This window comes from Propithecus coquereli, unplaced genomic scaffold (genome assembly GCF_000956105.1).
Source record: "Propithecus coquereli isolate 6110/MARCELLA unplaced genomic scaffold, Pcoq_1.0 Scaffold8, whole genome shotgun sequence".
NCBI classification, from domain to species: domain Eukaryota; kingdom Metazoa; phylum Chordata; class Mammalia; order Primates; family Indriidae; genus Propithecus; species Propithecus coquereli.
Window position 1 is genome coordinate 10,512,982 of NW_012154173.1, and position 15,901 is coordinate 10,528,882.

General features: G+C 38.6%; 1 protein-coding gene across 1 annotated transcript in view; it reads right to left on the bottom strand.

Moving 5' to 3' along the window:
* KCNB2 (potassium channel, voltage gated Shab related subfamily B, member 2) overlaps nt 1–10,234 on the bottom strand; it is a 368,166-nt gene extending 357,932 nt beyond the window's left edge. Inside the window, exon 1 of the mRNA XM_012663151.1 lies at nt 9,573–10,234. Within this exon, the coding sequence (XP_012518605.1) occupies nt 9,573–10,151 (579 nt within the window). The 5' untranslated portion in view covers nt 10,152–10,234. The remainder of the gene's footprint in view (nt 1–9,572) is intronic.
* Nucleotides 10,235–15,901: the final 5,667 nt, after the last annotated feature.

Here is a 15,901-nt window from a genome sequence, read left to right on the forward strand (position 1 = left end):
AGAATCTACTTAGAACTCGGGAAAATCAACAAGAAAAAATCAAAAATAAAAATTTTTTAAAAATCTGTATTTGAAGAATCCATTTGGTTGAGGACTTAGACGACACCAGATAAGACAACTGCACTTCAATATCCAAAATTGCACTCTAGGTTTTATATTGCTTAGAGTTAAAGCAATGACTTGCAGGCTGGAGTTCTTCCTGTCATGTGCAAATATCCTGAGGTTCGTTGCAGTGAAGGACGCTGCAACCAAGCAACCCCATCTGGAGCTGCACTGGGATTACTTGGCCGTCCTTGGCACTACCATGGCGTAGGCTTGAGGTAGCTATTTAAAGTGGCATTCAACACTCATGGTTGCGTCAGGAGTGACTCAACGAGAGAGAAGTGAAAGCATGAAATCCAGGGTGGCAATGACCTCTAGCGTCCTGAAACAAAATCTTGAGAAACCAATGAAAACACTTCCTTCTATTCTTGGACCATTACAACACTTCCAATGGATTTTCATGCCTGATCAGATTATCACAAAAGTTTATACTCTGAATGGGCCAACTGTCTTGTTTGGATGACAAAGTTGTATCTACTCTAAATTATCAAATACATGCTGAAGTTCATTGCATTTTTTTCTGCAGGTGGGTTCTTTATAATATAACATGCTCTAATGGAGAGATGGTAATATATATAAATAACATGTATCACCCCCCCACACACACACACGAACAGATTAGTTCAGCTACCCCTCAGTGAGGCCTGCTGCTGCCTGCTTTGCCTGCCCTAGACATAGAAACTTGATTACAAACATCAGTTGGATCTCTCTCCTTCAACTACCTGTCCTTAGTAATATCCAGAAGAATTCTTTTACTTAAGGCTTTTTAAAGACATTAAAGGGGGTGACTTAAGGGGAAAAATACATTCATTTTATGCATTAGCTAAGGAGTTAACTTAAACTTAGATATATACACAGCCAAAAATAAATAATACATAGGTGCAAAGTCTGGTATAGTTCTGATGTTAGTTCTTAGTGCTCCTAGAAAAGCTTTAGAGAGATTAAAGCAAACACCTTCCTCTTCGACTTTTCTATTTCCTGTCTCTGTGCTGGTTACTACACTTCTCTGTTCCCATTCATCCGTGAATAGCTGCTTTATTCTAGATTGGTTATGTGTGTGTTAAGGCTGGCATGGCAATTACAGAGAAGTTTCAGTCTCCTCAAGTCCTTCAATGTTCTGACTATAAACTATAAAGTCATCGTCAACTACAGTCCAGGAGATAGGGGAAAGAGTAAGGCAGGGAAGGGCTGGACGATGCTGACGGATACAGGAAGTACAGCTTCCCTCCAATGCCCATGTGTTAAGTAGAACATGCAGGCTGTCGTGGCCTGGGGTCACCTTTATCCTTCTCTGTCCCACTGCAGAGGTAGAAAGGGTTTTAATGACCAAAAAAGCTGTTAGGCAAGAATAATTTCCAGGCTGACTACCATCTTAAAACACTTCTATCACCTTTTAGAATATATAGACTATTTTTAATGAGGGATGTGTCCCGATAGCTTTATAAATCTCTACTATACCATATAATCTCCCCTGTAAAAAAAACAGGAACATTTAATGAAAGTTAGTATATGTCACAATGAGGAGAAAAAAACAAATTGGGTTAAGCTGACAGTGCTGGGTGGCCAGCTAAGCTCACTCACTATCAAAGTCACTAGCTCCTGCACAATAAGCTTATATTATACATAATGCAGATTTATGCCTTGGCTCATTACAGATTGTTGAATGCCATAAAACTCTGGGGTTATTCCCAAATAGAATAAAACCAACAATGCTAAATCAATGCCCAAAACAAACAAAAAAATCTGTTGTAAACTATGGTTACTTCATGAATTGTATTTTAGCAGCTTTTTTAAAAGTATGTAACCAGTTTTGATCAAAATTCTTTTGAAATCAACCTTGTTAATTATTTTGAAAGCATCTTTTTTTTAAAAAAAATCATAATGGTCAATGCACATGGTTATACAAACAGAGTACCTCTGTTAGGAATGCCTCTTACTTTGGGTCAGTTAGAAATATTCACTAGAGCCAGACAGGTAAGTTTTTCTAATCACAAACACATTTTGTCTATGAGTTTTAAATTCTATTTAAAAACTATAAGGCTGTCATTTTTTTAATGAAAATAGTTTGAAACATTTTGTGAAAAATGAAGATTTCCTGGTGTTACTGTGGTGATTTAAAATCTATTTCTTCTAGTTCTGTTTTTTGCTTTTATTAATAATTCCTTTTCTATTTTTGCTATCTTATTTGAATGATTAGTATATGTATTTCTAGTAGGCTGCCTCTTTTGTGGAACAAGGTGAAAGCGTAGAGGAATTAAAAATAAATGAAGTGCCCAAAGCTTTTTATTTTTGATGATTCAATTTATGCAATATTTTAACATTCAATAAAATATTCAATATTTTGTATGTAAAATATATAATCAAAGCTGGCTAATTCAACATTTTATAACAAACAATCTTATATTAACAGGTTCTCTGGGAAGAGATTATTTCATTTTATGCTGTATGGCCAAATATTTCTGTAAAATGTAAAAGTGACTAGTAAAAGGGAAAATATCAGTGACATTCAAAATAGTGCCATGTTCAGTTCCAGTGCAACTAACTGCTATGTATACCATATCACAATACTAATCCATAATATGACTGTCAATATATCAACACTTTTAAGGGATAACCTAGATTCTCTCTAACATATTGGGGGTGGGAAGCTAAACAGTAACGATGTAAATAAATATGGATGAGACAATCTCCTTGAGGAATCATAGCAATTTAATGTAATTATTAGGTGAACTTTCAGATCAAAGTCCCACTAGAAAATATAAATGCTTAACAGTAAGCAAATGGGGAAGCTATCTGAGTTTAAGGCATATGCACCACAGGAATTTTCTTACAAACTCTTAGCACTTGGAAAGTATTTGTTTTTCTTCTTCCTTTTTTAATGAGAGATAAAGCTCAGATAAGAACACTTAATCAAAAACATTACTTAAACCCTTCTAGAGTCTTCTAAAGTGGAGAGTATTAAATATTGTGACCATTCCTTCATAATACTTATGCTTACCTAAAATAGTAGATCATTCACTTTCTAGTCTCTCACTTGAAATAAAGAAAACAAATCTGTTAACAACCAAAGCAGTGTACATAGATTTTCAAAGCCAGAATATTTAAGTACTGCCAATGTACTCTCTTTTGTAATAACATTAAGTACTGTAGAAAACGACTCTTTAGTGGTTGTTTTTTACTTTGAAAGTGAAAATTACTGTACTTATTGAGGTTTAAAAAATCAAGCTTAAAAGGAATCTGAATGTCTTCTTTTAATATTAATGGCAACCAATGATTTTTCGAAAGAGATGGAAAAACCGCTTGGAAATTAAGACTGGCCCTCTTCAGAGGCAACCAAGAAGCAAGAAGGAACTGAAAAGTGCACAATTCTTGAGTAATTTCTTTTTTCCAAAAATATTCTCTTGAAAGGTGATCATATACTTCATTGTACACTCTCTTTCTTTTAAGAGTGAAAAGAGATGCTATTAATAATTAGACTGGGACACAAAGCATTAACCAGGGCTATCTCTGTAAAACCAGGACCTATGGCACCCTGGGTAAGGGGATGTGGGGTGTGAGCTTTGTATGAACTTCTTGCCCTCCTCTCCCTGCTCAAACATGGCTAAGAGAGCAGGGTGGTGAGTTTTTAGGGTGGTCTTTCCAGGAAAGCAGAGAAGCACAGATCCAGAAATAAGACCACTGCAATAAAGAATGGAACATTTGAGACATCTTAATCAAAACCCAATATTTTTTTCTATCTTATCTATTTTATTTTGCACACCTTATTTCTTCCAGGTTTTTGACACGCTAGTCTGCATGGATGATACAGTTTGAGAAAGGAAGACACATCTCCAAGCTAAACCTCCACAGACTGGCCAAGTTCTTTTAAACTCTATCTCCTGTTAACACCTCTGAATTCTTATGCTATGTTATTGGAAGAACGAAAACAGCTTAATCTGTACAGCTGGGATGCAAAAAGGAAAGGCAAAGAAGGACAATGGTAAACAGTCAACACAGAAACAGTGTGATTGTCACGCTCATTAGTCCACTGCCAACCCGAGATAAGGTGACACCACAGAGAGATGCCTCTATGTAGGGAGACTTGTGTGTAGGCACACAGCATCACTTCTTCTTTTTGGCCTATTTATGGTTTTAATAGCTATTGTTATTTTTTTTTATCACTAAGGCAGTCATCAGAAAGCTAAATGAAGAGTCTTGTATAGCCAGAGTTGTTCACTTGACTGAATATACTACACCTATAAGCACAACATTTGAAAGTTCTGTTTCTTAAACTATAAGGAAATCATTTATGGCTCTGTTCCAATATCTTCTTTTTCTCAGACAAAGGATTATGATCCATATGCTATACATAGAATGAGAATGTTATGCATTCTTTCCCCCTTGATGAGTACACAGGAGTTTTTGTTTTGTTCTGCTTTACTTTCTATTTACTATTTCCACGGCTTGAAAGTTCTATAATCTAATTTAGTTGGAAGAGGGAGTATGGCTCTCAAGGAGTTGTCACCAGTAGGGCAACCAAATGGGTTCCATCCTCTGGGAAACTCATAACTCTGACCCCTGGCTCTCTAGGGAGCCAGAGCTGCAGGCATAGACTATACATCTGTCACCACCAGCTGCCCCCTTGGTTCAAGGATGACTAAGGTCTCCCCAGCCCTTCCAATGCTTGCTTTAGATGCTATGTTGTACCATGCCAACAATGATGAACAGGTGGATGGCAGCGGAAATGAGATGCAGGCAAGAAACAGGGTCATCACCTTCCCTCTGTTCCATGCATTTTCAATGGGATCAATAGCGCCCCCAAGGGGAGAAAATTGGTTCCAGCGGGGAAGGGTGAAAACACTCAGATATTACAATCATTTGTGCTCCTCTGAACACCATCCTACCCGGCAAAATCTTAGTCCATCTTATTCCTCACTATTTTGTTTCTCTCTTCTCATTAGGGAGAATTTAAATTGGACTTAGTTTTTCTCTTTAGGGGGCTATTAATGAGAAAAAGTGGAGAAACATTTCTCTAGTCAATCATTCCCTTCTTGCTTTAAGCTAAAACAGAGTCATTTCCTAAGGACACAAAATTTAAATTGGAGGCAGTTTGTGAATGTGTGGCCCAGCTGAATGGGCCCAAGCGGTAGCTGGAACAACTCTCTGGGTTACCACGACATGGAATTTCTGGCTTTGGTATGACTTTCACAGGAATATGCAAGGGGAGGAGATGGGCTTAACACAAGATGAGAGAGAGAAAGAGGGAGAGAAGAAGGAGGAGGAGGAATTGGAGAATGGGGGGAAAAATGTAAGAGGAAGCAGTAGCTATGGATAAATGAGGATACTGAGCAGTGGGAAGCCCTCACTTGACCCTGTATGCTGCCCATCAAAGCTGCGGAGTGGCTCTGTCTGGTTTGGAAGAATAGAAATTTGTTTTTGCAGATGTTGCCTTCTGCTGTTCTTATCCAAAAGGGTGGCTTACAGCCTCATTCCCTGGCCTGACACTTAGGTCAGCCTGTCATCCGGCACTGTCCACATACCACGCCCACTTATGCTCCCAGGTTGAGACCTGCCTCAGAGGGCTCAGCCACACCTGTTCGGGTTTGCCTGAAACCCAGCTGAGTTCCTTTGTTCTTGACCTTGCTCAGACATCCAGAGTGAGGGCTCTGTGTGGCACCCATGAATCTAGTTTCTTTCAGATCTCAAGTGGGCTGTGCTACTTCCTAATGTTGTCTCACCCCAAAGGCTGAGAACACCGCATGCCACAGGACACATTTCCCTTAATGCTTTTAAACACCTTTTAGACTGAAGTCACTGTATGCAATATTTACACGGGAATAGCTACTGCAGTTTCTTTGGGAAGAGGCCAAGGAAAAGAGAGGAAAATGTTTCCAATCCAGAGACTGACTAAAGTACCCTGGCCTGGAAGAGGTACAGAATCAAGTCTAATTCCAATTCACTGCCCAGGAAACTGGCAGCCAGTTAAGCTCTTCTCCTCCCCTTGCATATTCCTGTGAAAGTCACACCAAAGCTAGAGATTCCATGTCGTGGTAACCCAGAGAGTCCCAGCCACAGCCTGGGCCCGTTCTGCTGGGCCACACATTCACGAACTGCCTCCAATTTAAACTTTGCACATTACCTCTATATGAGGCTATATACAGTCACCAAGATACACTCACAGGATAGAAAGAAGACAAAGTCCATCATTCAGATATATACTTATGTTCCGTAACCATATCATACCATGCCCAGAGAACTAAGAAATAACAATTTCTATTACCTGTCGTCATATTTTGAAAAGTATGATTATATTATGGTCTTGTGTGTATGCACGGAAATGTTAATCTGTTAAATATAGACATTTCAAATATGCCACATTGTTAAGACTTGTTTTGGTTTTCTCTCCCCATTTATTAATATACCACAACTTTCAATTAATAGAAATGGCTCCTTATGTGACACCAGGGATCATGTTCGGTAAGAGCTGATTTGTTACTGTCACGGTCATACCCAAAGACAAAATATGATAGGTCAACGGGCCTTGCAATAATTTTGTATATCATAGTGGATACACATAGCATGGGCTGAACAATTATCACTTAATTGATTATGGAGTATCTATTCCATATCAAAGAATAGATATTTCAATCTATTATGGAATATCTGATAGAAAGACTCAAGTTTTTCCTTCTTCGGTAGGTATTTGGCAAGTAATCTTATAACTTTTAGACTTTCTTTATTACAGAAATATTATAGATAAATTATAAAGTATAGAAAAAACAAAGGAAAGAAAACCAGATATTTTCAATGATACGAAATCCTGGTTTAGTATAAGAGAATATTTTTTAAATTCTGGAGAGAAGGGAGTATCTGAGTGTCTACTTTAACGTGTATAGTACAGATAGAGCATATGCTCAACTAAATTACCAAACTGAATACGCAATAATTGAAAAGGCAAAGTAAACTGATATTCTCCCCCTAAAATACCTTACCTCCTAAGCAAGTAAGGATGAACACATAGATTCCCGTCATCGTTACACAAGAGCTTGACAGCATATGAAGGAGCCTGATATACCCATAACATAAAGTAAATGGTGAGGGCTAGAACGTCACCCTATTGCAGCTGTAATAAACATCCTTGTTTTTAAGTTGTGAAAATACTATTCACACATACCTACATTAGCATTCATGCCGCTCACCAAGAATTATTCCAGAAAAAAATCAAGTTTTATGACATGAGAAGAGTACAGGAAAAGGTAGTGGTTTATAGAAGACATCATACAGAGCTATTTTTAAAAGGCTCTAAATCTCAGACAAATGAACAATACTTTCACTAAACTACTATATAATCAAATGTAAATAATTTCCATAATATTTCACCATTCAAACAGGGAGGAAAATGTAGACGTTTAAATAAACAAACACAAATCCTTTATGAAAATTTAGTAAAGACTCTACTAAAGGTAGCAAAGATTCACTTAACTTGATTAATAATTTGGACACAAATTTACTGTTTATAGCTACATAAAATTTTCATCCACAACCAGTGTCACTGGCTGCTAGTATAGTTTGTAGGCAGATACCTTATCTCTCTCTCTATATATATACATTATTTGAAGGAACCTTAAATAATCCGATGCATAGGGGCATACAATGGTATACTGTAACAACAGGCCATTGTCATCATTACCTTCTTAGAGATCAAGGTGGCTACTACTTCTAAAATTTACAGATTAAATGAACTTCCTTGTCTGGGAAGTCAGATTATTGTCCCTATTCTATCTTTACTAGAAATTCTTCAGAAAAAATACACACATATTTAAAATTTCTTCTATGACTTAACTTTAGATATATGTTAATAACATTGTTATGAACAAATAAACCACATTAACCTTTCAAATTTTCTTTGATTTAGCTGCTTTATTTTTACATAGTTAGCTAACTTCCTCTGGAACTTTTGACGGAAAAACGATTTATTCTTCAGTTGCCTAAAGGCTTCAAAGAATTCATTTAACACCCACAATACCCACTTAAATCCGTGTCTCATTCACTTTCAAAATTCACTCCATATTTTTAAGTAGTAACTCAAATATGTAACCAAACACTTGATATCAGAAGGAACCTGATATCAAGCCTTTCTCAATCAAAACCCGCAAATGGGGCGTATCTATTTCCTTCTTACAGATAAAACGAAAGCAAACAAATTATTTATAACTACAAAAAACCTAGTTGAAATCCTCCATTTGCCACAAAATATGCATTTCTCCATTACGTACAACAGAAATACATTTTATTTCACCTAGGGGCACCTGCTGGCTGGAAGGTAAAGTGCCTTTAGAAGTCAACCAGAAACAAAACTGAACAGTGTAAGGAGCAGCTGCATGATCATCTGCATTAGCTGATTATTTACATTATTTATGTGTTGTCCATTATCATTTAGAACCTTAATTTTTGGTCAAAAGTCCCATATGGTCTATCATATTTCTATAATAATTACTGTTTATAAGAAGGAGGAGATTTGAAGAAACTGTAAGTAATCAAAAGAATTCCTATGATGATACACTCTTCCCTTCTCCATTTTCATCTATTAAGCACAAAACATCGATACTATGCTCCTGCAGCCAAAGATGGCTCTTTTGACTTTTTACTTATCATTCATACTGTAATATAGAACGAAATATATGGAATGAAAATTGGTTTGAGCTAACCCCGAAAGCTTTCGATAAAATTAGATAAACAGAAGCATGCAGTTGAATTACATGCTAGAATTAGTGACAAAAATTTACTCTGAGATTTAGATAAATGCACTGGAAAATATGAATTGACCTTCACTTTAAGCAAATACTTGATGGACTCTGAGATATGGTAATACCTCAGTTGTGAAACAATTATGCACCAACAGTCAGAAATAGCATTGTTAGAGGAGCCCTCACAAGGTCAATGGACATACTCTGGGCATTGACTCATTCCTCACACAGCTTAATAAAACAGTCCCTTCCTCATGTACGCATCCCCAGCTCTGAGCTACACAGGCCCACCCTCTCCTCTTCCCTGAACCTCCACAGAACCAGGCCAAGAGGCACCTCCTCTAATTCCAACGACAGCACATTTCCCTTTATTCTCGATGGAGGCCAGGCCCTGGTCTTCTGCCAGACTCTGGCTGAGGGGTCTGAGCTGGGGCTCTCTCCTCAGCCTTCACGCCAGCAACACCATATAGACAGCACCAGGGAAACCAGAACTCTCTCTCACGCTATGTGGCCAGGCTTCTTCCTACACATGATAATATTTATGAAAGGGTAATACCATTTGATGACATTGCAAGGAAGAATAACTATAATTGCCCAAATAAGATTTCGGAAAGGATTTTTCACTATCTGTGTAGCCACACTGTATTCTGTCTTACCAAAACAAGGAAGAAAATTACCCTCTCTGGAATGTAGGTAGCACCTTTTCTGAGCACGCACAGGCAAGCTACGCCCCGCTTTTCATACCTTTGCAGCCACTGACGAGTTCGGTTTCTCCAGCAAGTCCCACAGTTTCTTCCTTTTTTCGGGGCAGCAGGTATTATCGAACTCTTCTCCCTCTCGCTCTCGCATCGTCTCTGCCTCTCGCCTCAGTTCCTCGTTCATTTGTTCCTTCTTTTGGTGATACCTGGCTTGGCAGCAGGACTCCAAGTAGATCTCGTCAATCCCCCAGTAATCAAGCTCTTGGCCGAAAGAGAGCGCGCACATTTCCTCCATCATGTGCAGTTTCCCCGTCCGGTAGAAATTTAAGATGGAAGTGAAGGCTCCTGGATGCCGATCGAAGAAATACTCGTTCTCGTTCAGATTATAGTCATCGCACACCTCCAGGAGGCTCTCGTGTGTGTTGCAGTCTCGAAGCTTCCCCAAGCGCGTCCTGGGCAGCCTGTCCAGCGTTCTCCACAGGACTTCGTGGTTGAGGCCCCCCACGTTGATCTTAACTCTCCGGGAGCACGTTTTGCTCCTGATAATGTCCACAGGCTCTGGAGGAAGAGAAAGCGTCGACCTTGAAGTCTTCCTGTTTAAGCCGGAGGGAGCCTTCTCTGCCATTTTGAACTGGACAGAGCCGCGGGGCCGGGGTCCTGAAGAATGAGGTCAGCTGCGGCGGGGTCCCTCCGGGGCGGGCATCGCCACCGACACGCTGCAAGAAAGCAATAACCGTTTGGTTACTTGCATTTTTTCTTAGAGTATTTCCTATCCTATGGGATCATTTTGTTGTTACGACCAGGAGGTATAACGTTAATTACTGAATATTTTTGGAGATATAAATCTTTGCTGCAGGATATAAGAAAGGAGAAGAAGGCAACACAGTGTTGTAGAACATAGAAGAGGCTACATATTCAATCGCATATACCTATAGGTTGACAGCTCCCAAAAAGATCCATGTACTGATTGGTTCTTTCTAGATAAACCACGGACACTTTAAGCTAAACTGACCACGCCTCCAACCTGCCCAACCAGTTCCGGGTCATTCTGCATTTCGCATTTCACATTTTCCCACCCCATACCCAGTCACCCAAGCTGAAATTCTGAGAAATCCTGGTTCACCCGTCCACGTCCAGATGAGCACCAGGTCTTTCTTATTATGCCTCCTAACCATCGCATACGTCCTCCAACGCCATTACCAAGACTCCATTATCACAATGTTGATTCAAACCCTCAGCGTCACTTGCCTACATTTTTACAACAGCCTCCTAAACTGGATCCCGAACTCTGGTTTTGTCCACCTCAAAAACATTTTCCACACAGCTACTAGAATGATCTGCTATGATACAAATTTGACCTTGCCACTCAGGCTTTAAACCCTGTAAAGGCTCACCATTATTGGAAGTATAAAGTCCTACAAGCATTTTAATGTCTAGTTAATCCTACTAGATCTGGCCTACCTCTCCTCCCTCACCTCTCTTCTGCCTCCTCACTATATTCGAGCAACCCCAGACTGCACACACCATTCTATTTCAAGCTCTTGGCCTTTTCACGCTGCGTCCTGGAAAGGCCTCCACATTTTCCACTCCCTTTTGACTAACTGCTCTTCAAGACTCAGCTCAGACATCACCTCCTCCAGAAAGCCCTCCATGATATCCCCACGCTGGGATCATGAAACTCTCTGTGAATGTCTCTTCTACTTCACCATACCACTGCAATAACACCTTTCCCACAGTATGCTGGGAGTTCTTAAGGACAAAAACCATCTTCTCTATTATTATATCCCTATTACCAACCACAGTGCTTATACATTGTAGGGGTTTAATAAATGTTAAATAATGAACCATTTCTTTATTTTCCACAGACAGCTGGCCAAAGTAATGTACATGGCCAGAAAATGTATAAATGGAATTATTGGGATCATTTGCCTAAAATGTATCCAAGTTTACATATGACGTGTATATAGTATATGTCAGAATGTGTGTGTATGTGTGTGCTTGTATTCTTTTGCTTCACAGCTCTTTTCTCCTGTGTACTAATTCTTTAAAACATTACTGCTCAAGTATTCCCTCTTGTCGATCTATTATTCTGATCTACAACACCAAGCATCTTAGTTATCTTCCCCTGCATGTTTGCAGAAAATCATGGAGCTTCAATTCATCCAAAACACCATCTTTAATGTAAAACACCGTGTTTCGCACAGTCGATGGCTTATATCAAAGGGAAAAACTTTTAGATTTAAGAGGTCCTTATAATTAGAATTCTCTTTTAAGATACACACCAATTTCTGCATGCCTCTGGTTTCTCTATCCTGTAAGTTAAATTTATTTCTCCATCTGCAGGCCAAGTATCCTCTCAAATGAATATAAGTCAAGTTGACGAAAAAATATAGATGGGCTACATAAGAAGTATTTCAAATATGGCCAGTAAATATATTGGAATTAGGAGTTTTTTCAACTACATAGCTACAAGAATATTTTAAGCGTATACACACATTTTCATCACAGATGACAAAAACGCCTATTTTTACAAAAATAAACAAGAGTTGTAATGATTGGGTCAGTAACTTAAACTCTCTGGGCTTCAATTTCTTAATCTACAAAAATAAAGATAATAGTAACTATTTCATAAACAGTATGATGACAATTAAATGAGATAGTTTATGTGAAATGTTCACTATTATATCTTAATAGAGTAAGAATATTCATATTTCTCCCTAAAGTTTGGTTTCCAACCACTGAAAAAAAACTAAGATTAAAAGCTATTATTAGTGTCTGATACAGTTTGGATGTTTGGCCCCTCCAAATCTCATGTTGAAATTTGATCCCCAGTATTGGAGATGGGGCTTCGTGGGGGGTGTTTGGGTCATGGAGGCGAATCCCTCACAAATGGCTTGGTGCCCTCCCTGCAGTAATGAGTGAGTTCTCACTTTTATTAATTCAAGCGAGAGCTGGTTGCTTTAAAGAGCCTGGCACCACCTCCTCGCTCTCTTGCTCCCCTCTGGCAGTGTGACACACCTGCTCCTCCTTTGCCTTCTGCCTTGAGTGGAAGCTCCCTGAAGCCCTCACTGGAAGTAGATGGTGCCATGCTTGTACAGTCTGTAAAACCGTGACCCAAATAAACCTCTTCTCTTTATAAATTACCCAGTCTCTGGTATTACTTTACAGCTATGTAAAACAGACTAACACTGTGTCTGTTAAATAAATTTTAGCTTTAAAATGTTTTCCTTACATATATATTCTGTCTTCCCCAGTAGATTATAAGTGAATGGGGCTTGGAATTGTAGGTCCCATCTTTCCTCTACCGAGCACGAGACCCACATATACCAGGCACCTCATAGTGTATTTCTTTGGCACCACTAATGCTCATGTTCAAATTTTGTATTCAGGTGCCAGTGAACTACATATATTTTAAAAATTGAGCAACGGTATCAGGATCAGGCAAAAACAGCTGAAAATATTAGAGACGGGGCAATTCCAGTGGTGAATCTGAATGGCCAGTCTCCATTAAATTACTCAGTGATAGGTACACCGACATCTCAGCAATCCATATAGATTATGTGACTAGTCCACATAAATAATAAGCTGTTAACTAATTCCTTTTGAATCTGAATACAAAAAAACATGAAATGAATTTACTCTTTTTGGAATATCAAGTCTTATACTAATGTGAAGAAGATAAACAGTTTTCAAACTGAATATACTATCAGATAGGAGGTTTTCCAGAAAGAGAGCTGACTCCAATGTGATACAAATATCTTATTTGTTTGTGGTCAAGGGCATAGTGTGATTTGCTGTCTTGTAAAACTCATTACTAAAAGCAAATGCTGTCATAGTCACTGGTAGGTCACCATTTATCTTAAATAATTTCACGCTTGTGATGTATAGTGAATTTTCCTTTTTATACAGCATGTCTCTCAAGTGAAGAGAGGTCATAAGACTTAAATTTTGAAACATCTTCTCCACATATCAAGAACATTCTATTATAGGAAATCCAGCATTGATTCCAAATCCCACAATAAATGACAGGCTGAAATTCAAAGCCCTTTCTTCAAACCAGGGTAGAGAAACTCAGGGTGAGAGAATGGTCTGTTGATTTCCCTTTCTTAAGACTTAAAGATGATCTGTTCTTATTGTTACTGTGGTTAATATTTTGTATTCTCCCTTGGCAGAATGTTCTGCTTGTTAACTTATAAAGAGTGCAGGCTCAAAGACATAAGTTCTGGAGCAGTCGAAGAGCTTTGAATAGTGTTAAGAAATTTAATGAAGCCTGTAGAATAAGCCTATGATAAACGGAAGCTGCAGAGCATCAGCCATGATCACGGTACCTTTGGTGAAACTCTCTGAGCCTTTCTGTCGGCCTGGGTGCCACTCCCCCTTCTCTCGCCTCCTCTGTGGGTTTCCCTCTCACTTGCCCCTATCTCTGTTACGCCACATGCTGCTTATCATTCTTCCTTTCTTTTCCCTCCCTTCCTATCCTACTCCTTAGATCATTCCATCCTCACAGCCTCTTAACCAACCACAAAACCAAACTATATATTTTCAGACTTGCATATACTTCATAAAGTTTCCTATAGTCGATCTTAATATAAATGCCTCCTGGGTTGAAAATACCATGTTTCCCTCCAGATGAGGATAAAAATATCTAAACAGAGTTGCTTTTATTTTTATGTAATTTTATTTTATTTATTATTATTAATATTTTTTTTATGAGACAGGGCCTCTCTCTGTTACTCAGGCTAGAGTGCAGTGGCATCATCATAGCTCACTCCAACCTCAAACTCCAGAGCTCAAGCAATTCTCCTGCCTCAGCCTCCCCAGTAGGTGGGACTATAGGCCTGCGCCACCACGCCCAGCTAATTTTTCTATTTTTTGTAGAGATGGGAAGATGCACTCTTGCTCACGCTGGTCTCAAACTCCTGGCCTCAAGCAATCCTCCCACCTCAGCCTCCCAAAGTGCTAGGATTACAGGCATGAGCCACCGCGCCCAGCCCAGAGTTGCTTTTAATGGGAGGTCAAATGGAATCCTAAAAAGGGCTCTGTCTGAGGCTCATGACACCTGAGTCCAGTCTGGATGACCTTCTACATCCTCTGCACCTTTCTCATTAGACTTCAGTGTCCTCACCGATTAACAATGGCATTTCCATGCCTACAGTTCCTTGATTTCCTATGACACTTGATTAAATTTTTTTGTACCACTATGATTCTGTGGCACTTGCCTCCTCACTCCCTCCAATCATTACCCTTACTTTAGATAGAAATAAACTTATCATACTATCTCACAGTCAATGGAAACATTTTTTCATGTCTAGTTTCTTGAGAAAAGGTGTTTTTCATATTTCAAGAATGCTTTAATATTTATCATGGCTTGAAACAGACTACTTTCAGAATATCATAAAATTTCCATGTATTTTATTTAGTGTTTAGTTAATTTTCTGCACTTTAACTTCTCCTTTTTAATTTATGTTCTTTTCTGCCATATTAATTTTTCTTCTAACAATGAGTCTGTCACTCCCCTCTGGGTTAGGTATTGTTTCTTACCACCCTAGAGCTCTAGAGGGTTTGCAAAATTTATGTTTTTAATTTTGGTAATTAAAGTAGATGCAGTGTTACATTTTTCTCACATATAGTTTTAGAAGTGAAATTATGTCTATTATAGTGATTTACTTACCCATAAAACTAATCATGTAATTCCATTCAGTATATAATACAAAATGCAATAATTCAGTGTTTAAATTGTGTAGACGTTATGCAAGTGTGTAGAATTTACATATATAAATGGTCAGTTATAGGCTGAAGACATGTTTTTATATCAAGGGCAAAATCTCAGTGAATATTTTGTTTCAGCAGTTTGTTGATTTATTTCACCTCGTTTGATAAATTGAAAGTCAAGCTTGCAACAAATCAGTCGGCCAGTGCAAATGTACTAAACATCCCTTCATTAGTCTGTTAGAGAAAAAAGCGTCTCTCTAAACAATAAACAACAACAAACATTTGAGTTTTGCACAGCTGCAGGCTGCTCCTACAAGCAGTGTGGAATTATGCTGCCACACGCTCAGGGCCAAACCTGACAAAACACAACTTTCTGATCATGGCATTCTAATTACAGATTGAGGTTCCAAGTTTGGGGTGGGGGGGGAGGGTATTTTTTACTGTAGTTTCAAAAATACTAGCATTATGTCATACACTTGACACTTTCTTAGTGCAGCCAGGCATGGTAAGTCATATGTGCGATCCTGTGAAGATAAAAGGCAAACCTTTCTAAAGGTCTATGTGATGTTTAACGTTTCATTTTTATGTTGCTATACATGCTGAGCAGGCATTTGCAAACAAACAGCTCTGAGACCTTTAAGTCTATATCACTCCATGTATAGC